General features: G+C 38.8%; 1 protein-coding gene across 1 annotated transcript in view; it reads left to right on the forward strand.

Moving 5' to 3' along the window:
- Window positions 1–24,531, forward strand: part of VEPH1 (ventricular zone expressed PH domain containing 1) — a 407,512-nt gene that overhangs the window by 229,525 nt on the left and 153,456 nt on the right. Inside the window, exons 7-8 of the mRNA XM_007943547.2 lie at window positions 4,623–4,832; window positions 5,437–5,834. Coding sequence (XP_007941738.1) covers window positions 4,623–4,832; window positions 5,437–5,834 — 608 coding nt within the window. The remainder of the gene's footprint in view (window positions 1–4,622; window positions 4,833–5,436; window positions 5,835–24,531) is intronic.

Genomic DNA, 24,531 nt, shown 5'->3' on the forward strand with positions numbered 1-24,531 from the left:
TGTAGTATGTTATGCCAATTGAGCTTGATGTCCCATGTGGCTATGGTCCCAAGCTCCCAGGTTCAACTACTCAGTCCCTTTGGGTAGCTGGCTGTGATCAAGAAGTGACTACAACCTTGTCCCTTGTCAGACCAGAGTTCCTTTCTTAAAATCTACTCTCGTATATTTCATTCAAGCATGTATAGATAAATCAATGAATGTTATGCAAAGCTGTTTGAAGTCTATAAAGATTATGTTTAAAAAAAAAAAAAAAAAAGGAAATTTTCCCTACAATACCTTATTAGGAATAAACAATGGCCTGGTTACCTAATTGGTGATCTACTCTCCTTCCCAGCTTGTATTATCAAAGAGCTACCTCTGGGCTGGATTGATGGGGCATTCTAACTACTGAGGAAACGTGGCTATGAACCCTCTCTCATGGCCAGGATCTTCTCTGGACCAGCCAGAAGAACTACTGGATCCAACTGGATCCAACTCTGTCAACTCACCTTCTCCAGTAGCAACCCACAGATTGAGTCATTGCCCCAAAATGAGTTGAATGTAGCAGAAAGAAATAGTCTCCAGATCTCCAGCGCTTCTGTATTGGTTTACTCCAAAATGTAGTGCCTTTAAAAAATAAAAGATGGTGTCTTTCTCCCACCCTCATCCAGGGACTACATCAACTTCAGTTTGACCCTTAGAAAAAGTAATCATATGTTTGAGAATGCCAGCACTTTTCTGTACTTTGGGACTTTTCCTCAATGTATAGGAAAAGTGTTGTTAGTTGCCGGGGAATCTATTCCAACTCGTGGTGACCCCATATGTTACAGAGTAGAACTTCTCTGTAGGACTTTCTTGGCTGTCATCTTAACAGAAGAGTTCTGATGTTGGCTAATATCAAAAGGTCAGCAATTCGAACCCATGAGCCACTCTGTGACAGAGATGTGTAGCAGTCTGCTTCTATAAAGATTACAGCCTTGGAAATCCTATGGGACAGTTCTACTTTGCCCTATTGGGCCACTACGAGTCAGAATTGACTGTAGCTACACACCTATGGCCACAGACAAACCAACAGAATCATTAGACCATCTTGGTGAACTTATTTCTAGGGATTATTAGCCCTTGCTTTTATAAGGAAAGAAATAATACTAACACTATATGATATGATTGATGATGATTCTTAAAAAAAAATTAAAGGAGCTCTAGACTTGCTCAATATTAGAAGACAGAGAAGGGAAGATAAATACTTACTATTTTTTCTGTAATCATTCAGCTCATGAATGAGCATCAGTGAGCTATGTATGCTACAGCTTTTCCATAAGCTCTTAGTACAGAAGATTAAACCTTGGAGGGGTCACAAAGGGGTCACAAAGTTGTACCAAAATGGTCCCTATGTTAAAATAGGTAATTTTAATGACTCACAGAGTGTCTTATAAAATCTGCTATAAAAGGTATTTGGAACTATTAATATCACTCATGGAAAACCACTTTCTTCTAGCATCTTAAAATTCAGAAAGATTTTTATTGCTTCATAAGAAGAAATAATTACACTGATTTTCATAAAATTAATAAAACCATGAGTTTACATAGTCCATTTGAGGTTTTCTTATTCTAACAACTTCAGGAGAAACCTATAAGCATTGAATTTCAGATGAATTGCAATATGAAAGCCATGCTTTAGGAGGGCTTCTACATATGAATATGGAAACCAGTTGCTATTGTGCTGATTCTAATTCATAGCAGCCTCATGTGCTTCAGGTGACTCCGTAGAGTTTTCATGGCTGTGACCTTTCAAAAGTGTTTCATTGCCTTTCTTATAAGATGGAGCTCTGGTGGCACAGTAGTTAAAGCATTCTACTGCTAACTAAAAGGTCAGCTGTTCATTCCATAGGAGAAAGATTAAGCAATCTGTTTCTAGTCTGTTTCTGTAAAGATTTCCAAGCTTGGAAACCCTATGGGGCAGTTCTACTCTGTCTTATAGAGTTGCTATGAGTCAGAATTGACTCAATGGCAGTGAATTTGGATTTTCTTCCAAGATACCTGTGGGTGGAATTCAAACCACCAACTTCTTATTTGTAGCCAAGTGCTTAACTATTTGTGCCACTCAGGACTTCATAAAAGTGTTTTTTATTCTTCAAAAAATATTCCCAATACAAAGCTGATGTAAACACCAATGTTTCCAAACTTCTAGCAGAATAAGCTACAGAAGCAATTCCAAAGACCTATGTTCATTAAAAAGAAAAAGTCTGTGAGAGCAAAAATGTGACCTTGAGTATCAAACCAAACAAAACCAAACCCATTGCCATCAAGTTGATTCCAACTCATAGCAACCTCCATTGGGTTTCTGAGAAGGTAAATCTTTATGGAAGTATATTACCCAGTCTTCCTTCCACGGATTGGCTAGTGGGGTTGAACCACCAACCTTCTGGGTAGCAATCAGATATCTTAGGCAGTGTGCTACCAGAGCTCCTTGACCTTGAGTATACCCCCACTTAAATTTAGAGACCATTTGAAGAATAGATTTGATACATTGTACACCAACGACTGAAATCCAGACGAGTTGTGGGATGACATCAAGAACATCATACATGAAGAAAGCAGAAGGGCATTAAAAAGACAGGAAAGGAAGAGAAGACCAAAATGGGTGTCAGAAGAGACTCAGAAACTTGCTTTTGAAGGCACAGTAGTTAAAGTAAATGGAAGAAATGATGAAAGAGAAGAGCTGAACAGAACATTTCAAAGGGCAGCTTGAGAGGTCAAAGTGAAGTATTATTATGAAATGCACAAAAATCTAGCATTGACAATAAAAGGAAAAGAACATGGATGGCATTTCTGAAGCTGAAAGAATTGAAGAAAAAAATCAAGCCTCAAATTACAATTGAAGGATTCTAGGGGCAAAATATTGAATGAGATAGGAAGGATCAAAAGAAGATAGAAGGAATACACAGTCATTGTACTGAAAAGAATTGGTCAATGTTCAATCACTTCAGGAGGCTGCATATGATCCAGAACCAATGGTACAGAAGGTAGAGCTCCATGCTGCACTGAAGGAATTCGAGAAAAACAAGGCTCCAGGAATTGATGGAATACCCACTGAGATGTTTCAACAAACAGATGCCACGGTAGAGGCACACACTAGGCTCTGCCAAGAGATTTGGAAGATAGCTACCTGGCCAACTGACTGGAAAAGATCCATATTTGTGCCCATTACAAAGAAAGGTGATCCAAAAGAATGTAGAAATTATCCAACAATACCATTAATGTCACACTCAAGTAAAATTTTGCTGAAGAAAATTCAAAAACAGTTGCAGCAGTACATTGACAGAGAACTACCAGAAATTGAAGTCAGATTCAGAAGAGGGTGTGAAACAAGGGATATCATTGCTGATGTCAGATGGATCTGGGATAAAACCAAAGAATACCAGAAAGTGTTTTATTGACTATGCAAAAGTATTTGACTGTGTGGAACATAACAAATTATGGATAACATTGTGAAGATCAGGAATTCCAGAACACTTCATTGTGCTCATGAGGAATCTGGTCATAGACCAAGAGGCAGTCATTCAAACAGAACAAAGGAATACTCTGTGGTTTAAAATCAGGAAAAATGTGCATCAAGGTTGTATCCTTTCACCATACTTATTCAGTCTATGTCCTGAGCCAGTAATCCAAGAAGTTGAACTATATAAACAAGAATGAGGTATCAGGATTGGAGGGAGATTCATTAACAATTTGCAGACAATGCAACTTGTTTACCGAAAGTGAAACTAAATTGAAGCACTGACTGATGAAGAGCAAACACTACCACCTTCAGTAAGGATTACACCTCAACATAAAGAAAACAAAATTCCTGACAACTAGACCAATAAGCAACATCATGATAAATAGAATAGAAAAAAGATTACATTGTCAAGGATGTAGTTTTACTTGGATGCACAATCCATGCCAACGGAAGCATCAGTCAAGAAATCAAATGATGTATTGCACTGGAAAAATCTGCTGCTAAAGACCTCTTTAAAGTGTGTAAGAGCAAAGATGTTGCTTTGAAGATTGAGGTGCACCTGACCCAAGCCACATGTCTTCAATAGCCTCATATGCGTGTGAGAGCTGGTCAGTGAATAAGGAAGATGACAGAAGAATTGATGTATTTGAATTGTGGTGTCAGCAAAGAATACTGAATGTACCATGGAATGCTAGAATGAACAAATCTGTCTTAGAGGAAGTACAGCCAAAATGCTCCTTGGAAGTGAGAATGGCCAGATTTCATCTCTCATACTTTGGTCATGTTGTTAGAAGGGACCAAACCCTGGAGCAGGATATCATGCTCGGTGAAGCAGAGCGAAAAAGAGTAAGATTCTCATTGAGGAGGGTTGATACAGTGTCTGTGACAATGAGCTCAAACATGGCAATGATTGTGAGGATTGTGTTTCCATCCAATGACCATAGGGTTGCTGAGTCAAAATGCCTTGATGGCACCTAACAACAAGAACATGTCCATAATAGACACTCAATTTGTTAAATGACTGATGAAAACAATTTTATCAGGTAAAGTTTTCAGTTCTGAGTAAGAGCTAGTTAGAGAGTAAAATTGTTCCAAAGAGTACACATGACTACCATTTAAAACAATGATTTTTATTTCTTAGGAGAAAAAGCAGCACTGAAATCGAGTCTCTTAAGAAGCTGGAAGAGACCAACCTTACTGTAGCTGAAAATGATGACCAGGAAAAACTCCAAGTTAAAATACAGGCATTTGAAGACAGAATAAACACGGAGAGCAATACCCCTGGCTCTATCAGAAGATACAGTTTGGGCCAAGTTTCTAAGGAAGAAAGAAAAGACATTAGATTTAACAGGTATAAATTTTGTTTGGTTGGTGTTTTAAAGTATGTAATTCACATTTGCTACTAGTTTTGTTATCATACTGTTTATAGGCTGCTTGTAAAATGTCTTGTAAAATAGTTACCCAAAATTCTATCCTTTCATGAATGAAATGTTAATCCATAGTGCTTTCATTTGTCCAAAGAAACTCATGATTTTAAGCAGGGGAGTACAAATGGAAAACAAACTTATGATTTGCTTTTAAAAAATGCTTTTTAAATATAGCTATACCAGTTTTGAGAATGACTGTCAAACACTTCTCTTGATTTCTCATGAGAAAGCAGATGCAAAACTAGAAAAAATAAGAAATTAAATAAATCCACTATTTTGCAGCTAGTCTTGCCATGAAATTCATCATTAAATCTATATTTTGGGAGGTGGAGTAGATTTCAAAGGTCAATTTTATTGCATAGTTTGTCGGTAGTCTATGTTCTACCAAATCTGCAAACAATACTAATTTTCAGTTTCATACTCTAAAGAAGGTAACGTTTTGTCCCAGTGTTATTATTCTTTTGCTTGTCAGTGGATAGTAGTTCAACTTCTTTAACTATCTTAAGTTTCCCTTTGTTTGTATTGTAGGTCAAAAAGTTTGGCTTTGCACACTGTGCTCACAAAGGGCATGAGTTCAGATGATGGGGAAGATGTGGAGAATGGAAATATACAAGCTAGCATCTCTCTTTTAGAAATAGACCCACTTAGCCAAGAAAATGACAAGTCGCCCTTTAAGGCAGACACTGACAGATCACAGCTGGAAAATTCTTCAGCTTCACACCCAAGTATTATACAAGTAGAATCAGAGAATTTGCCAGAAACAGTTAAAGAAAATTTCCAGGAAGGAATTCCACAGCCAGTCCCAAGTCCTGTAGAATACAAAGATAAGCTCTATTTACACTTAAAGGAAAACCTCAGCAAAGTAAAAGCATATGCCATGGAAATTGGAAAGAAGATTCCAGTCCCTGATCAGTGTACCATTGAAGGTAAGTGCTCTCAACTTCACGAACTTGTGAAATCTCTGCCATCATTGGGGAAAAAAAAAAAAAGCTCAAGTCACAAAATTGCCATATCTTTTTCTGAATCTTTTGCAAAATGGGTAATTTTGAAAACACCCTCACATTATTTTAATTACTTTTCTTTTTAGTTAGATTGGTGATAATACAGATTTCCTTTTGAATTTCTTAAGTCCACCATTCTCTGATTTTTTTTTTTCAATATGTTTTTTCAGGTTCCCTCTCTTCCAGGGTTTGGGTAAATCCACAAAGAGGAGTTTATGGTCCCTGGAGTAAACTCTGAAGTAGGGGACCAGTCAGAGGCACATTCACAGCCAAGAGCAGAATAGTTATGCAAGGAAGTCACGCACAGCACTGAGATCAGATCTAAGAGACTTTTCATCCAGTTATTCAACAAGCACTTATTAAGCTACTGTGTGCCAAGCCAGAAGGTCAGCAGTTCAAACACACCAGCTGCTCTGCAGGACAAAAATGAGGCATTCTACTTCTGTAAAGATGTGTAGCCTTGGAATGAATTGGAATTGACTCAGTGGCAGTGGGTTAGATTTGGTTTGGTGTGCCAAACACTGTACTAAACCACTCAGGATCCAGTAATGACCCAAAGGGACACAGACCCTGGTGTCTTGGAGATTACAGTCTAGTAAGAAAAGGGCAAAACCATAGTCAGAAAGTGATATAGGAGCTCCAGAGCCAGTGAGAGTGGGAGCTTGTCAGAAAACAGAAGGCAAGACAGGAAAATAACTTTCACGGGTCTGAGCTTTCCTCAGGAGCACAATTTAAGGAGGCACCAAAAAGAGTAAAATTTTGAAAGTAGGATAAGTTACAACATCTAAGGTTTTCACTGGCCAATTGTTTGAGAAGTGGTTGGCCTCTTACTTCTTCCAAGTCTGTCTTAGCCCAGAAGCTTCACTGAAACCTACCCACCATGGGTAACCTTGTTGGCATTTTGCAACACTAGTGGCATAGCCTCCAGCCTCACAGCAACAAATAAGCCACCACAGAAGGATAAACTGACAGACAAGTTCATTTTCCTTAGTTGTTTTTAAACCTTCTGTGCCCTTCTACCTCAGCCCTGGGCTTAATATAATGCTGTCCCCAAGCAAAAAGCAGCCCCCAAGCCCCTGGCCCACCAACCTCAGGCCCCCATCTACCTTGGGCCCCAGCCTTAAAATAGAGCTATCCCCAAGTGAAAAGCAGCCCCCGAGCCTCGGACCATTATATATAGCAGTGAAACACTGTCTGATATATTACTGGAAAACATTATGAATAACACTGAAACATTGTCCAATATAATGCCAGTAGATGAGCCCATCAGGTCAGAAGGCACTCACAATTTTACTGGGAAAGAGCTGATTCCTCAGAGTAGAGATGACCTTAATGACACAGATAGAGGAAACTCAGTATCTCCATTGGCTGATATGGTATGCCTCAAAGTGAGTAGAAACAGCTGCAAATATCCATTAATAATTGAAACATGGAATGTATGAAGAATGAATCTAGGAAAATTGGAAGTTGTCAAAAATGAAATGGAACACATAAAGATTGATATCCTAGGCATTAGTGAGCTGAATTAGACTCGTTTTGGCCATTTTGAATCAGATAACCGTATGATCTACTATGCTGGGAATCTCAAATTGAAGAGGAATGGTGTGGCATTCATCATCACAAAGACTGTTTCAAGATCTGTCCTGAGGTACAATGCTGTCAGTGGTAGGATAATATCCATACGTCTACAAGGAATACCAGTTAATACTACTGTTATCCAAATCAAGCCACCAAAGCCAAAGATGAGGAAATTGAAGATTTCTACCAACTTCTGCAGTCTGAAATGACCAAATATGCAATCAAGATGTGTTGATTATCACTGGTGGCTGGAATGCAAAAGTTAGAAACAAAGAAGAATCACTGGTAGTTGGTCTTGGTAGTAGACATAACACTGGAGATCAAATGATAGCATTTTGTAAGACCAACAACTTATTCATTACACATACCATTTTTCAACATAAGTGACAGCTATACACATGGACTTCACCAGATGGACTACACAGGAATCAGAATGACTATATCTGTGGCAAGAAGTTCAATATCTTCAGCCAAAACAAAGCCAGGAGCCGATTGTGGAATAGACCATCAACTGCTTATACGCACGTTCAAGTTAAAGTTTCAGACAATAAAAACAGGTCCACAAGAGCCAAAATATGACCTTGATAATATCCCTCCTGAATTTAGAGACCATTTAAATAATAGATTTGGTGCATTGAACACCAATAACCAAAACCTAGAGAATTGTGGGATGACATCAAGAACACCATCCATGGAGAAAGCAAGAGGTCATTAAAAAGACAAAAAAGGAAGAAAAGACCAAAATGGATGTCAGAAGAGACTCTGAAACTTGCCCTTGAGTGGAGAGTAGCTAAAGCAAATGAAAGAATCAACAGGTAAAAAAACTGAACAGAAGATTTCAAAGAGCAGCTTGAGAAGACAAAGTCAATTACTATAATGAAATGTGCAAAAACTTGGAGTTAGAAAACCAAAAGAGAAGAATATGATCAGCATTTCTCAGCTGAAAGAACTGAGAAAAAAAAATTAAGCTTTGAGTTACAATGTTAAAACCTTCTATGGGTAAAATATTGAATGATTCAGGAAACATCAAAAGAAGATGGAAGGAATACACAGAGTCAGTGTACCAAAAGAATTGGTTGATGTTCATCTATTTCAGGAGGTGGCATATGATCAAAAACCAATGGTATTGAAAGAAGTCAAAGCTGCACTGAAAGAATTGGTGAAGAACAAGGCTCCAGGAATTGACAGAATACTCATTGAGATATTTCAACAAACGGATGCCCTACTGGAGGCACTTACTCAGTTATGCCAAGAGATTTGGAAGACAGCTACCTGGCAACTGACTGGGTACATATTTGTACCCATTCTAAAGAAAGGTGATCTCACAGAATGTGGCAATTACTGAACAATATCATTAATATCATAAGCAGGTAAAATCTTCCTGAAGATAACTCAAAAATGGTTGCAGCAGTATATTGACAGAGAGCTTCCAGAATTGCAAGCTGGATTCAGAAGAGGATGTGGAACAAGGGATATCATTGCTGATGTCAGATGGATCTTAGCTGAAAAAGAATACCAGAAAGATGTTTATTTATGTTTTATTGACTATGCAAAAGCATTCAATTGTGTGGGTCATAAATTATCAATAACATTGAGAAGAATGGGAATTCCAGAACATTTGATTGTACTCATGAGGAACCTGTACCTAGATCAGGAGGCTGTCATTCAAACAGAACAAGGGGATACTGCATGGTTGAAAATCAAGAAAGGGATACATCAAGCTTGTATCCTTTCATCATACTTATTCAGCTTGTATGCTGAGCTAAAAATCCAAGAAGCTGGATTATATGAAGAAGAATGTGGCATCAGGTTTGGAGGAAGACTCATTAACAACCTGCGATATGCAGATGATACAACTTTGTTTGCTGAAAGTGAGGATAACTTGAAGCACTTACTGATGTAGATTAAAGACTACAGTCTGCAGTATGAATTAGATCTCAGTATAAAGAAAACAAAAGTCCTCACAACTAGTCCAATAAACAGCTTCATGATAAATGGAAGAAAGATTGAAGTTGTCAAGGATTTCATATTACTTAGCTCTACGATCAACACCAATGGAAGCAGCAGTCAAGATATCAGATGACGTATTGCATTGGGCAAATCTCTTGCAAAGGAATTCTTTCAAGTGATGAGGAGCAAAGATATGTCCTTGAAGACTAAGGTGCACCTAACCCAAGCCATGGTATTTTCAATCACCTCTTACGCATGTGAGAGCTGGACAATGAATAAGGAAGACCAAAGAAGAGTTAATGCTTTTGAGTTGTGGTGCTGGTGAAGAATGCTAAAATTACGATGGACTACTAAAAGAACTAACAAATCTGTCCTGGAGGAAGTGCAGTCAGAATGCTCCTTGGAGGCGAGAATGGCCAGACTTCATCTCACCTACTTTGGTCATGTTGTCAGAAGGAACCATTCCCTGGAGAAAGATATCATGCTTGGTAGAGTGGAGGATCAACTTGGTAAAGTGAAGAGATGGATTGACCCAGTGGCTGCAACAATAAGCTCAGGTATAGCAAGGATCGTGAGGCTGGGACAGGACTGGGCGATGTTTCATTCTGCTGTGCACAGGGTCACTATAAGTCAGAGATGACTCGATGGCACCAACAACAACAAGAAGTTACAAGGCTTGGCTGAGCCACACTGGAGCATGAGACAAGGAAAAATCAGTGACGTTAACCTTGTCTTGATTTGCACTTTTGAGATTTTGTTCAGCAAAGAATTTTTATATATTGATTTTTAAAAACACTTTTAATGTTGATTACTAAGTTTATGGGTATTCTTTTAAATTTTGTGCCCAAGTCCACCCTGGAAAAGACAGTGGGGTTTGAGACACAGGTCCTAAACTGCCAACATGCCACAGGCTGAATGTCTCTGCTGGGTAGTGGGTTGAATAGAGTTAGATGGCTAGAAGTCACTATCAGAGTGAATTAGATCTTCTCTACAACCATTCTAAGGCAACAGCAGCTCTTACCTTGAGAGCCACATGAAAGTCCTAGCACTCTTGTAGGACATGTTATCTTCTCATGGGCTACAGTCTTCATAGAAAAAGCCTGGCATTACACTCTCGAGAAAGAAACACTGCTGAAGAGTTGGAAATCCAATTCATATTGGTTTAGACACTTTTACCAATTACCAGTTGCTGTCAAGTCAACTCTGACTCATGGTGACACTGTATGTGTCACAGTCCTCCATAGAGTTTTCAGTGGCTGATTTTTGAAAGTAAATTGCCAGGACTTTCTTCCAAGATGCCTCTGAGTGGACTTGAACCTGCAACATTTCAGTTACTACCCAAGCACATTAACTGTTTACACTACCCTGGGACTTCAGTTTCAGTACTCAAAAAACTCACTGCCAAAGAGTGAATTCTGACTCATAGTAACCCCCACTGGGTATCCAAGGCTGTAAATCTTTACACAAATAGATTGCCCCATTTTCCTTCCACGGAGCAGCTAGTAGGTTTGAACCACTGACCTTTTGGTTAGCAGCCAAATCCATATTCTTATTTTCTATCCCTCCTAACTTCCCAATTCAAAAGAAAGAATTCATCCACACAAAGAAAAGGGGGGTTCAGAACTAATGAAAAGTATTAATACTTACCATGTCTGTAAGGAGCCCTGGTGGTATAGTGGTTAAGCGCTCAACTGCTCAAACCCACCAATGGCTCTGTGGGAGAAAAGACCTGGTGATCAGCTCTCATAAAGATTACAGCCTTGGAAACCCTATGGGACAGTTCTACTCTGTTCTATAAGGTTGCTATGAGTAGGAATTGATTCGATAGCAACTGGTTTGGTTTTTGGTCACTACTCATCTGTCAGTTTATCCTACTGTGGTGGCTTGTGTATTGCTATGATGAAGAAAGCTATGACACCAGTATTTCAAATGCCAGTAGGTTTTCCAGTGGTGAACAGGTTTCAGCAGAGCTTCCAGACTAAGACAGACTAGGCAGCTGTATGTGGCCAGGTCCACTACTGAAAAAATTGGCCAGTGAATACTTAAAGAATAGCAGTGGACATTATCTGATATAGTGCCAGAAGATTATCCCCTCAGGTTGGAAGGCACTCAAAATTTGACTGGGGAAGAGCTGTCTCCTCACAGTAGAGTTGACATTAATGACTTGGATGGAGTAAAGCTTTCTGGACCTGTGCTGATGTGGCACAACTTAAAATGAGAAGAAACAGCACTAAACATCCATTAATAATCTGAACATGGAATGTACAAAGTATGAATCTAGGAAAATTGGAAGTTGTCAAAAATGAAATGGGATGCATGAGGTTCGATATTCTAGACATTAGTGAGCAGAGATGGACTGGTATTGGCCATTTTGGATCAGACACCGTGTGGTCTACTATGCCAAGAATGGCAAATTAAAGAGGAATGGCATCACATTCATTGTCAAAAAGAACATTTCAAGATCTATCCTAAAGTAGAGTGCTATCAGTGATAGGATAATATCTAGACCAGTTAGTACTAATATTTTTCAAATTTACACACCAAACACTAAAGCCAAAGGTGAAGAAATAGAAGATTTTTACCAACTTCTGAAGTCTGAAAATGACCAAACATGCACTCAAGATGTACTGATAATTCCTGGTGATTGGAATGCTAAAGTTGAAAACTAAGAAGAGCAGTACTTGGAAAATATGGCCTTAGTGATAGACATTACGCCAGAGATCACATGATAGAATTTTGCAAGGCCAATGACTTATTTATTTCAAATAAATTTTTCAATAACATAAATGGCAACTATATACATGGACCTCACCAGTTGGAATACACAAAAAATCAAATCAACCACATCTGTGGAAAGAGGTGACAAAGAAGTTCAATATGATCAATCAGAGGAAGGCCAGGGCACAACTGTAGAACAGACCATCCATCAATCGCTCAAATACAAGTTTAAATTGAAGCTGAAGAGAATTAAAACAATTCCACAAAACCAACATATGACTTTCAGTATATCCCACTTGAATTTAGAGACCATCTGAAGAAGGATTTGAAGTATTAAACACCAATGACTGAAGACCAGATGAGTTGTGGGATGACATCAAGAACATCATACATGCAGAAAGCAAAAGGGTATTACAACGACAGAAAAGGAAGAGAAGAACAAAATGTATGTCAGAGTACACTCTGAAACTTGCTCTTTACTGGAGAGTAGCTTAAGCAAATGAAAGAAATGACAAAGTAAAAGAGCTGAACAGATTTCAAAGGGCAGCTTGAGAAGACAAAGTAAAGTATTTAATCAAATGTGTGAAGACTGGAGTTAGAAAATCAAAAGAGACAAAATGCATGCCTCAAGTTGAAATATTTAATGAATCTATAGGTGAATATTGAATGATGCAGAAAGCATCACAAGAAGAAGGAAGGAATACACAGAATCACTGTACCAAAAAGAATTGGTTGACATTCAACCATTTCAGGAGGTAGCATATATCAAAAACTAATGGTATTGAAGGAAGAAATCCAAGCTGTGAAGGAATTGGCCATAAACAAGACTCCAGGAACTGAGGGAACACCCATTCAGATATTTCAACAAACAATGCAGCCTTGGAGGCACTCACTCATTTATGCCAAGAAATTTGAAAGACAGCTACTTGGCCAACTGACTAGAAGAGATAGATATCTGTGCCCATTCTGAAGAAAGGTGATCCAACACAGTATGGGAATAATAAAACAATGCCTAAGGCATTTGATTGCTAACCAGATGGCTGGTGGGTCAAACACACCAGCCACTCCTTGGAAGGAAGATTGGTTAATCTACTCCCATAGCGATACTGCCTCAGAAACCGAAGGAGGGGTTGCTATGAGTTGCATTGACTTGACGGTAGTGAGTTTGGTTTTGGTTTTTATCATTAATATCACACGTAAGTAAATTTTTCTGAAGATAATTAAAAAATGGTTGCAGCAGTATATTGACATAGAACAGTCAGAAATTCAAGTTGGATTCAGAAGAAGACATGGAATGAGGGATACTACTGCTAATGGATACCACTGTCAGATGGACCTTGGCCAAAAGCAAAAAATACCAGAAAGATATTTACCTGTGCTTTATTGACAATGCAAAAACATTTGACTGTGTGGATTTTAACAAATTATAGATGACATTACAAACCATGGAAAATCCAGAAAACTTAATTATGCTGTGTGATGGTTAAGGTTGTGTGTCAACTTGGCTGGGCTTGGTTTTGAGTGGCTGGGCAGCTGGATGTAGGTATTCCCCATGATGAGACTGGTAATCAGCTCCATGGTGGAATCTACTGGAGCAGCTGAGTAGCTCCCTTAGGGATGTGGTCTGCTTCCAGTTTATAAGAAGAAGGTTTGAGGAAGGTCCCTAGCTTTTGGCATGCTTGAATCCTGCATGTAGTGGAGTCATTGTTCAGCAGCCTGCCATGTTGTCTGCCAATCTTAGAACTGTTAATGGGCTTGAATTAGTGGCCTGCTGTGTAGTTTGATAATTTTGGGGCTGTGCCATTGTACTTGTTGACCTTGGGTTTGTCAGGCTCAGCAGCCAGCAGCTGCCTGAGTGAAGAGATGCCTCCAACTCCAGTGGGCCAGGAGTAAGAGGCAGAGCTGAAGCTCAAGGTCAAGGGGCTTTCACCCATCCCCTAAAGCTGGCACTTTGAACTCGGACTTCTAGACTCCTAAACAGTAAACCCCTGTTTGTTGAAGACATCCCATTTGTTGTATTTTTCTGTTAGAGCATCACCAAAAAACAAAATCAAACTCACTGCTGTTGAGTCAGTTCCAACTCATAGCTACCCCTCCTTGGGTTTCCAAGTTGGTATCTCTATGGAAGTAAATTCCCCAGTCTTCCTTCCAAGGAGTGGCTGGTGGGTTTGAACTGCCAGCCTTCTGGTTAGCAGTCAAATGCCTTAGCCAGTGTGCCACCAGGGCACCGGTACATAAGACAAGAGGCAGTCATTAGAACAGAAGAAGGGTAAACTCTGTGATTTAAAATTATGAAAGGTATGCGTCAGCATTGTATCATTTCACCATAATTATTCAGTCGTTATGCTGATCCAATAATTTGTGAACCTGGACTGTATGAAGAAGAAGGTGGAATCAGGATTGGTGGAAGCTTCATTAACAGCCTGTGATATACAGATGACACAACCTTGCTTGTTCAAAGTGAAGATGACTTGAAGCACATACTGATGAAAATCAGAGACTACAACCTTCAATAAGATCCTTACAACTGGACAAATAAGCAACATCATCATAAATAGAGAAAAGTTTGAAGTTATCAAGGATTTCATTTTACTTGGATCTAAAATCCATACCCATGAAAAAAAGCAGTCAGAAAATCAGACAACATATTGTATTGGGCAAATCTGCTGCAAAAACCTACTAACTGCTAAGTGTTAATGATCAAAGATTTTACTTTGAAGACTAAATTGCGCCTGACCCAAGCCATGGTGTTTTCATTAGCCTCATATGCATGTGAGAAACGGACAATAAAGGAGACCACAAAATTAATGCATTTGAGTTGTGGTATAGAAGAATATTGAATGTGCCACGGGATGCTAGAAGAATGAATAAATCTGTCTTGGAGGAAGTACAGTTAGAATGCATGTTAGAAGCAGAATGGCCAGACTTCATCTCTTATTCTTTGGCCATGATGTCAGATGGGACCAATCCCCAGATAAGGATATCATCCTTCATGAAGGAGAGGGTTAGCAAGAAAGAGGAAGATCCTCAAGGAGATGAATTGACCCAGTGGCTGTGATGATGGATGGGCTCAAGCATGGCAACAATTGTGAGGATGGCCCAGAACCAGGCAGTGTTTCTTTCTGTTGTGCATAGGGTTACTGTGAGTTGAAATCAACTCGATGGCACCTACCAACAAAAACGTGTCTGTATACAACAGAGCTTCAAACTGGCTCATTCTGATTCAACCCCCGGCTTAGAATTTGCTTTTCTACCCCAGGTATATGGAGTGAGAATTTATATTTTAACAATATAGATTCAGTGTGCACATAAGGATCATCTGGGCATCTTGCTAAATATAGATTCTGATCCCATGTATCTGGGGTAGAAATGAAAATTCTCAGCAGGGAGTTGAACCAGAATGATCCGGTTCAAAGCCCTAGTTCATACTTTAGTAATAAACTACTTTGAAATAACAGGAGCCTCACTATTCACACTGTACAGCAGAATGCAGTGTGAGCTGAATCAAGATCACAAATCTCATTCCTAACCCTAGGCTTATTATCTTATGATTCCATAATATTGATCACACTAGAGATGGACAATGGAGTAGGAATAGTTTGATGCAAATCCATCATCATGTCTGGTACAAAAAAAAAAAAAAAGTCAAACCTCAGGTCTATGGAGGTTGGGACAGCAGTGTTGTTTTGTGTAGGCAAGAGTCTGTTATTCCCAACTCTTGTGAGTTTACCAACAAATGAAAGTTACATATTCATAAGCACAGTAATGGTCTAATATTGCTACCCAGTTATAATTGCATAGAAGACCAAAGGAATTGAGTTCATCTGGCAAAGGACATAAATATTTGAATCAATACTATTCATTTTGGTAGACAAAATTAATTAAATTTAACAAAATTATATTGCAATAAGTTCTGGACTATCATGGAGTTCTGCAAAGGATGGTATAAAACCTTACAAAAACCCATCAATGTTACTTGTGTTTGCTTTGAAGTTATTTCCTGATTGGGTGAAAATCCATTCCATCTGTAGAGTATATCAGCAAGCCTGACTTGGAGAAAGCTAATTTTTAAGCTAGTAATGTAGTCCTTCCCATAATAGAATAACATGAGCAGATTTTTCTTGACATGAACAGATGTAATAACAAACACAAAATATAGTTCACTATAAATATTAGGAAGTGAGGGCTGTTTTCATGATTAATTACAAATAAAGCTTCTTTATTAAAACGTTGCATAGAGTTAAGTCCAACCTCAGTGTTGGGTAACTGAGAGAGCAAAGCTAACACCTTCTTCCCTTTTGTTGGTCCAATCTCAGGAATGAAGATAATGCCCGTATACTAATGGTTCTGGGGGAATTTTCTTTCTTTTATTTTCCTTTTTTTCAGTAAATTAGTTTAATAATGAGATTAGGATAATTACTCCATGAGAGGAGATATAAGATTTGAAGATGGGAAAGAATCCTACAACTTTTCACACAAATTGAGAAAGAAAAGCAGAAAATAGCAAATATAACTCAAAAACAAAAAACAAAAAAACCTCACTGCTATCGAGAAGGTTCTGACTCATAGCATCCCCCATTGGGTTTCCAAGGTGGTAAATCTTTAAGGAAGTAGATTATCCCCATCGTCCTTGAGTGGCTGGTGTGTTTGAACCACCCACCTTCTAGTGAAGGCACTGCACCACCAGAGCTCCTTATAAGAAGATATTACAAATTCCGTGTAGCCTCAGTTTTTGGACTCTCAATTTCTTTTGGCCTCTGTTTGAAGGCAAACTTTTCTAGATACTTTTCTGGATGCTTTCAAATTCATTTTGGATTACCCAGAGTACCAAAGTCCCCGGGTGGTATGAACAGTTAACACTCTTGGCTGCTAATTGAAAGGCTGGCAATTCAAGTACACCAAAGATGCCTTGGAAGAAAGATGTAGTGATCTACTTCCGAAAAATCAGCCATTGAAAATCCTGTGGAACAGAGTACTGTGCTGACACACATGGAACCAATGGCAAGTAGGTTGGTTTTTCGTTTCCCTTGTTCACCTGGTTCCACTTTCTTTAAAGAGTGGATTTTAGTCAAAGGCAGGCATACTGGTAACAAGGTTCTCTCCTTTACTGTCTCCTGCCACACATATCCCTGTTGAAGTCATCTGCATGGCCCATGAAAAACATCCTAGTAATATGACTAAATGAAGATCTACAAAATCTTTTTGAAAAGTTCCTCTCCAAACTCTTCTAATGAGTAAACATCAGATTGCTTACCTTCTACGCCCCAGACAAGAGTGGCTGCAGGCCTCAGGCACTTAACCATAAGTCACTGATAAAAATGTAATGCCCTTAAATCCACAACTTAACAAGTTACAAAGTTCCAATAGAGGGCATCAGATCATTTTATTTTGCATTAATTATATTTTCAAAAGCATCTTTGTTCTTAAAATGAAAAAAAAAGTTTGATTTTCTTTGAACATTCAAATAAATAATAGATTTAAATGAAAAAAAATTATTCTTACAATGTTACTAGACAAAGAAGTATGTTGCTTATTTGCATCTTGAGTTATCTGATATTTATCTACATATAGGATATATATTCACCCAATTAGGATAGAGTGGAAAATAAAATTTATAGGTGCGTATACACATTCTTTAAGCCATTCATTATGGAAATCCAGGAGGGGTTATCTGCCTGTAACTGAAGTAAGTCATCCAAACCTTGAAATGATTCATTTCCCTAATATAGTATCACACTGGTGTGTCTCTAATATATTTAAAGGAATCTTGTTGATAAATAAACAGAGGCAGAAATAAATACATAAATGGTGCAAAAATGCACAGGATTATATTTTAGTATATCTCACCCTAAAGGCAGGCACATCTTAACAAGGAGGAGGAGGGGAAGTAGTTTGTTGTGGCATACTTCATATTTTTAAATATATTACCTCCAAGAGTATAATTTTTAAAACAGAATGTTATATGGAGATACACTCATATCTGCAGTCAGTATTTTAGTATTTTTCAGGAAAGTTTACTTTCAGAGATTATTACAATCGTCTGTTATTTAAGGACTTTACTCCAAAGGATACAATGCCATACAGAATGGTCCTGAGCCACTGATGGTCCCAGCAGAAGAGTACATTCCAATTCAATTTGCCACACAACAAATTTCAGTAAAGTGAATTTTATTTTTCCATTTACTTCCATTATGAAACTGGCAGGGGAAAAAAGTAGTCCCTGGGTATCATCAAATCTCATTTAAAAACAGATCAAATCCATATTTCTGAGCACTGTTGGTGATGAACCACTGATAGCCAGGAAGGAAGCTGAAAGAAATTATATGGCTGAGTAAAGGGTTTTGATAGGACAGAGGAAAGGTAAAACAATTAAAAGTTAATTTTCAATTTCCTTCTGTTCACTTTACAATAACCATCAAACTTTAGATAATGAAGGCTTTTTAAATGTTTTTCCAAAACTACAGATAACTGAATTATTTGCAATCATCAGTCTTTATGAAAAGTGTTGAGTTAACCTGGGTTTGTGTGCTGCTGACCCAATCCCAGTGTCTTAGCTTTTTAATGTTGCTTTAATTTCCACCAGTGGGTGGCTTTACCAAACATAAATTTATTTTCTCAGAGCTTTGGAGGCTAGAAGTCTGAATTCAGAGTGGCTCTAGGGAAAGGCTGTCTCAGTCCACTCTAGGGAACAATCCTTATCTCAGCTTTTCTAGAGTTCTCAGCATTCTTTGAAGAGCACCACATGAGAGCTATCATTCCCCCATTGGTGTTTGATGCCCTCTGTGTCTTATCTGCTCTTTTTACATCTCAAAAATGATTAAGATTATTCTGGCAAAACTGGATATCCATTTTCAGAAAAAATGAAACAAGATCCAACCTCACACTATACACAAAAACAAAACATGGGTCAAAGACCTACATGGAAAACACAAAACTATAAAGTTCATCAAAGATAAAATAGGAGCAAACTTAGGGGCCTTGATTTATGGCATAAATAAACTATCGAGCATAGCTCAAAATGCACAAACAGCAGAAGAGAAATGAGATGACTGGGCCCTTCTGAAAATGAAATTCTTATGTGCATTAAAAGACTTCTGCAGTGAATAAAATAAAAGAACCTACAGATTGGGGGGACAAATTGGCAATGACATATCTGACAAAGGATTTATCTCTAAAATTTATAGAAAATTTCAACACCTCAACATCAAAAAGTTAAATAATCCAATTCAAAAGTGGGCAAAGGACATGAACAGACACTTCATCAAAGAAGATATTCAGGCAGCCAACAAACACATGAAGAAATGCTCACAATCATTAGCCATTAGAGAGATGCAAATCAAAAGAACGATGATATATCATCTCACCCCAGCAACAATAGCAAAGTTCAACCAGACGGTAAACAAGTGCTAGTGAGGGTGTGGAGAGACTGTAACTCTTATACACTGCTAGTGGGACTGTAGAATGTTACAGTCATTGTGGAAAATGGTGTGATGCTTCCTTAAAAATCTGGAAATAGAAATATCATTTGATCCAGCAATCCCACTACTAAGAATATATCCTAAAGAAGTGAAATCTGGGACACAAATACATATATGTACACCCAAGTTCATCACATCACTATTTATAATAGCAGAGAGATGGAAACAACATAAGTGCCCATCAACAAATGAATGGATACCCAAATTATGGTACATAAGCAAAATGGAATACTATGCAACATAAAAGAATAATGAAGAATCCTCAAATCACCTCTAAATGTGGTTGAACTTGGAGGACATTCTGCTGACTGAAATAAGTCTGTCAGAAAGACAAACATTACATGAGTCCTTTGTTATAGGGAGCTATAAAAAGTCAAGGAAAGTTTACACAGGGAAGGAAATTTTCTTTGTTGCTTACAAAGGATTAAAGGGGAGGGAAAACATGGATAGTTAAGAGACAGGTGTTGATATAGGTGAAAGGAAAGGCAATATAACAAAAACATGTGACCAACACAATATCACTAAGGAAAAGGAAGACACAGACAGGTGCAAAAGAGGTATAGACAAAAAAGGTAAATACTGTTGCATACACAATACTACATTGTTAATAGCAAACACTAGACAGGCAAAGTGGCAAATGAGAATACGAGTAGGCGGATGGGAATATATCAACAACACTGCATAGGTTTGGCAGACAACATTCCTACATGTATATTTATACTACATAAAAATGTCTATATTCAGTATAAAGCTAACAGCGGGCAGAGTTACAGTAACTTCATAGCTACAAATAAGCACCTTAAGGGAATGAGTCACTGGGCCTGCAGTCTCGAGACCACAATCACAGGGGATGTGATTGTCCCCTGACAAGCTCAACTGACAATACAATACATAAAAATATTGTTCTACATCTTATTTTGGTAAGTAGTGACTGGGGTCTTAAAAGCTTGCAAGCAGCCATCTAAGATGCAACTATTGATCTGTCCTTGTCCGGATCAAAGAAGAGTGAAGACAATAAAAAGCTCATGGAACAGTCCAAAGGACTAAAGGGCCATGAACACCTCAACCTACATGACCCTGAGACCAGAAGAACTAGATGGTCCCTAGCTACAAATGCCAAGCACTTGGGAAAGGATCAAAATTGAAGATCCTGGTTAGAGTGGGAGAAAAAATATGGAACAAAACTAAAAAACATAAAAAAGACTAGGTTTACTGGCCAGATGCAGATTGGTGAAACCCTGAGACTGTGGCCCCAAGTTACCCTTCAGGACTGGAATTGAACTCACACCCATGGCTGAACTCTCAGCCAAACAATAGACAGGCCTATAAGCTGAACAACTATACTGGGAGATGCATTCCTTAGAATAATCAGTCATGGGAGATCAGAAGGGCAGCATTTTCACAGGGAGAAAAGTAGGGAGGCAGGAATACATAGGCAAGAAGGACAGAGGGAAAGGGTAATTATAGGGAGAAGTGGGAATGTAACCAGTGCCACAAAGCAAAATGTGTATGACCTGCTGAATGTAAAATGAATCTATTTTGTAAAAATTAACCCAAATCACAACAAAATTTGAAAAATAAATAAAAACAGAACTTGGTATAAGACCAAGTCATTTCACAAAGTGTTAAATCAAGATGATTAAAAAAAAGCCCAGTAATAATAATTTTAATTTTTGTGATAACAAAGTTTTGTACATTATTAAATTAAATATTTTATTTTAAAATAAATTTGCCAGATCCTTTGCAACTGAAAAAAAAAAAAAGATTATGTTTAAGATACAAACTATACCGATGTGGCCTCATTAACATAACAAATAAATTCCTATTGCCAAATGGGATTACATCCATGGGGATGGGGTTAAAATTCTAACACGTATTTTTTGGGGACACAGTTCAATCCATAACACCCATGCATCTGATAATTTGGCAGGCACTTATTTGTGTTACAAGGAGCTCTGGTGGCAATATGGTTAAAGCATTGGTCTGCTAACCACAAGTTCTGTGGTTCAAACCCACCAGTTGCTACACATGAGATAGATGAGGCAGTCTGCTTCTCTAAAGATTTAGCCTTAGAAACCATATGGGGCACTTCTACTCTGTCCTATAGGATGTCTAAGAGTTAGAATCAACTCAGCGGCAATGGATTTGATTTTTGGTTTATTTGTGTTACAGTTTATTTTCAGAGAAGTGCTTGTCTAATGTTTTGGTTACCTAGTGCTGCTCTGACAAGAATATACCACAAATGGGATGGCCTTAACAAACAGAAGTTTGTTCTCTCACAATTTGGAGTCTTTAAGTCCAAGTTTAAAGTGCCAGGCCCTAGGAGCTGGGTGAAAGCCCCTCAGCCTTGGGTTTCAGCTCTGCCTCCAGCTCCTGGTCCACTGAAGCTAGAGGCTTTTCTTCACTCAGACAGCTGCTGGCTGCTGAGGCTGCCAAGCCCAAGGTGACAAGTAAAAAGGCACAGTCCCAATATTTCCAAACCACACAGCAGGCCATTAATCAAACCTATTGTAAGTCCCCAGGTCAGCAGAACATGGCAGGCTGCTGAACAACGACAGGGCTACATGTGGGATCCAAACGGGGCAAAAGCTAGAGACCATTCCCCAAGGCTTCTGCTTATATACAGGAAGCAGACCACATTCCCTAAGGCAGCTACACAGCTGCTCCCAGTAGATTCCACCATGGAGTTGATTACCAATCTCATCATGGGGAATACTACATCCAGCTGCCCAGCCATTCAACCAGGCCCAGCCAAGTTGACATACAAACTGAACTACCACATCTACCAACAGCAGGTGAGCTAAAGCTGACAGAGCCTTATGTCATGTGTTGGCAGGCCCATTTGGAGTAAAGCAAAAAAGAACTAAGTGAATGACAAGACAAAAAACATTTTTAATGTAAAAATAATTCTGTAAATGTTTAAAAATATTTTATGGAAAATGATAATTTTCAACAAAATATTCATATCACTGATCAGTCATTAAAATAGTATGCCACGATTAAAATAAACCAGCAAAAACAATGCCGTTGCAAAACCTCTGAGGGTATGATTTTGTTTTTCAAATCAAACCCCCTAATTTAGAAGTTTTTAAGAAAGCTGCTATTTATAGAAGATCACTTAAGTTTAGATGTTTGAAAAAATGTTAACTTGGGAAGTAATTTCTTACCAAAATGGGAAAGGATACTAACAGACTGTATCTCTCCAAAATTGATTTTAAAGGCTCAAGGCCCCAAAACTTGTCTTTTGTTCCTCTGATTTTTGACTATAAGCACCAGCTGCTGGGCAGGGCAGGATGATGAGCAGTTGCTAGGTTTCTCTGCTCATGAGATTTGGAGATATCAGTGTGGAAACAGTGCTGTGTCTGCCATTCATTCACTCATAATCAACACCTACTGAGAACCAGGCATGTACCAGGCAATGTGCTGTAGGCAGGAGATAGAATGTTGTTGCTGGGTGCCGTCAAGTCATCTCCGACTTGTAGCAACCCTGTGCACAACAGAACAAAACACTGCCTGTTCCTGTGTCAGCTTCACGATCCTTGCTATACCTGAGCCCTTCATTGCAGCCACTGTGTCAATCCATCACGTTGAGTGACTTCCCCTTCTTTGTTGATCTTCCCCTTTACCAAGCATGATATCCTTCTCCAGGGAATGATCCCTTCTCACTACATGACCAAAGTGGGTGAGACAAAGTCTGGCCATTCTCACTTCCAAGGAGCATTCCGGCTGCACTTCTTCCACGACAGATTTGTTAGTCCTTTTAGCAGACCACGGTACTCTTCTTCTCCAACACCACAACTCAAAAGCATCAACTCTTCTTCAGTCTTCCTTATTCATTATCCAGCTCTCACATGCATAAGAGGTGATTGAAAATACCGTGGCTTGAGTTAGGAGTTAAATAGTCCACAAAACAGTGATGGTCTTTGCTCTCTTGGAACTTACCCCATAGTGATGATTGTTGTTAGTTTTCATCCAATCGATTCTAACTCATTTTGACTCCATGTGTAGAGAGCAGAGCTGCTCCATAAATGTTTTAAGGCTGTAACTTTTTGGAAGCAGATCACCAGGTCTGTCTTCCTGGATACCTCTGGGTGGGTTCACACCACCAGTTTTTCAGCTGGTAGTTGAGTACCTGACCATTCGTTCCATCCAGGGACCTATAGGGATGGAGACAGGAATGACTGGTGGGTTTGAACCCCAGCCTTCTGGTTAGCAGTCAAGTGCCTTAGGCACTAAGCTACCAGAACTCCTTATCAAATATTCAGAGTAGGTAAATGCATAATTACAAAAATGAGATATCTGTAGGAAAGGAACATATGTGGGAGGGCACATCACATGATACCTCACCTAGACTGGCGTTCAGGGACACTTCCCAGGGTAAGGGACTCTTGAGCAGAGACATAAAGGATAAGTATGGCAAGGGGCTGGTCAGAGCCATTTGTCAGAGGGAAGAGCCTATGCAAAGGTCTTATGGAGGGAGAGAGTTGACTCCTATGGAACACTGAAATGAAGTCAATGGGGGGCATGATTTAAGAGGAGGCTAGAGAGGTTGGTGGGGCTGCACTTTCAGGGTCTGATGGACCATTTCAAGGGTATGTCTTTATCCTGAAATAAAAATTCAATTTGAAATCCCCCTATCTGCAATATGGAGAATAATCTACAAAGAGGGCTAGAGAGCCTACCTGAGAAACAATTGCTATTCTACAGGTGAGTGATTCATTTATCTACTCAACAAAAATTTAACAAACACCTACTATATGCTGGGCACTGGAGATATAGTAGTAAACAAAACCACATCTTGTCTTTATGCCATATATTGTTGTTGTTGTTGTTGTTATGTGCCGTCGAGTCAGCCCTGACTCATAGCGACCCCTCCTTGGGTTTCCGAGGCAGTATCA

Source organism: Orycteropus afer, unplaced genomic scaffold (assembly GCF_000298275.1).
Source record: "Orycteropus afer afer isolate SDZICR_OR568_19922 unplaced genomic scaffold, OryAfe1.0 scaffold00109, whole genome shotgun sequence".
NCBI lineage: Eukaryota > Metazoa > Chordata > Mammalia > Tubulidentata > Orycteropodidae > Orycteropus > Orycteropus afer.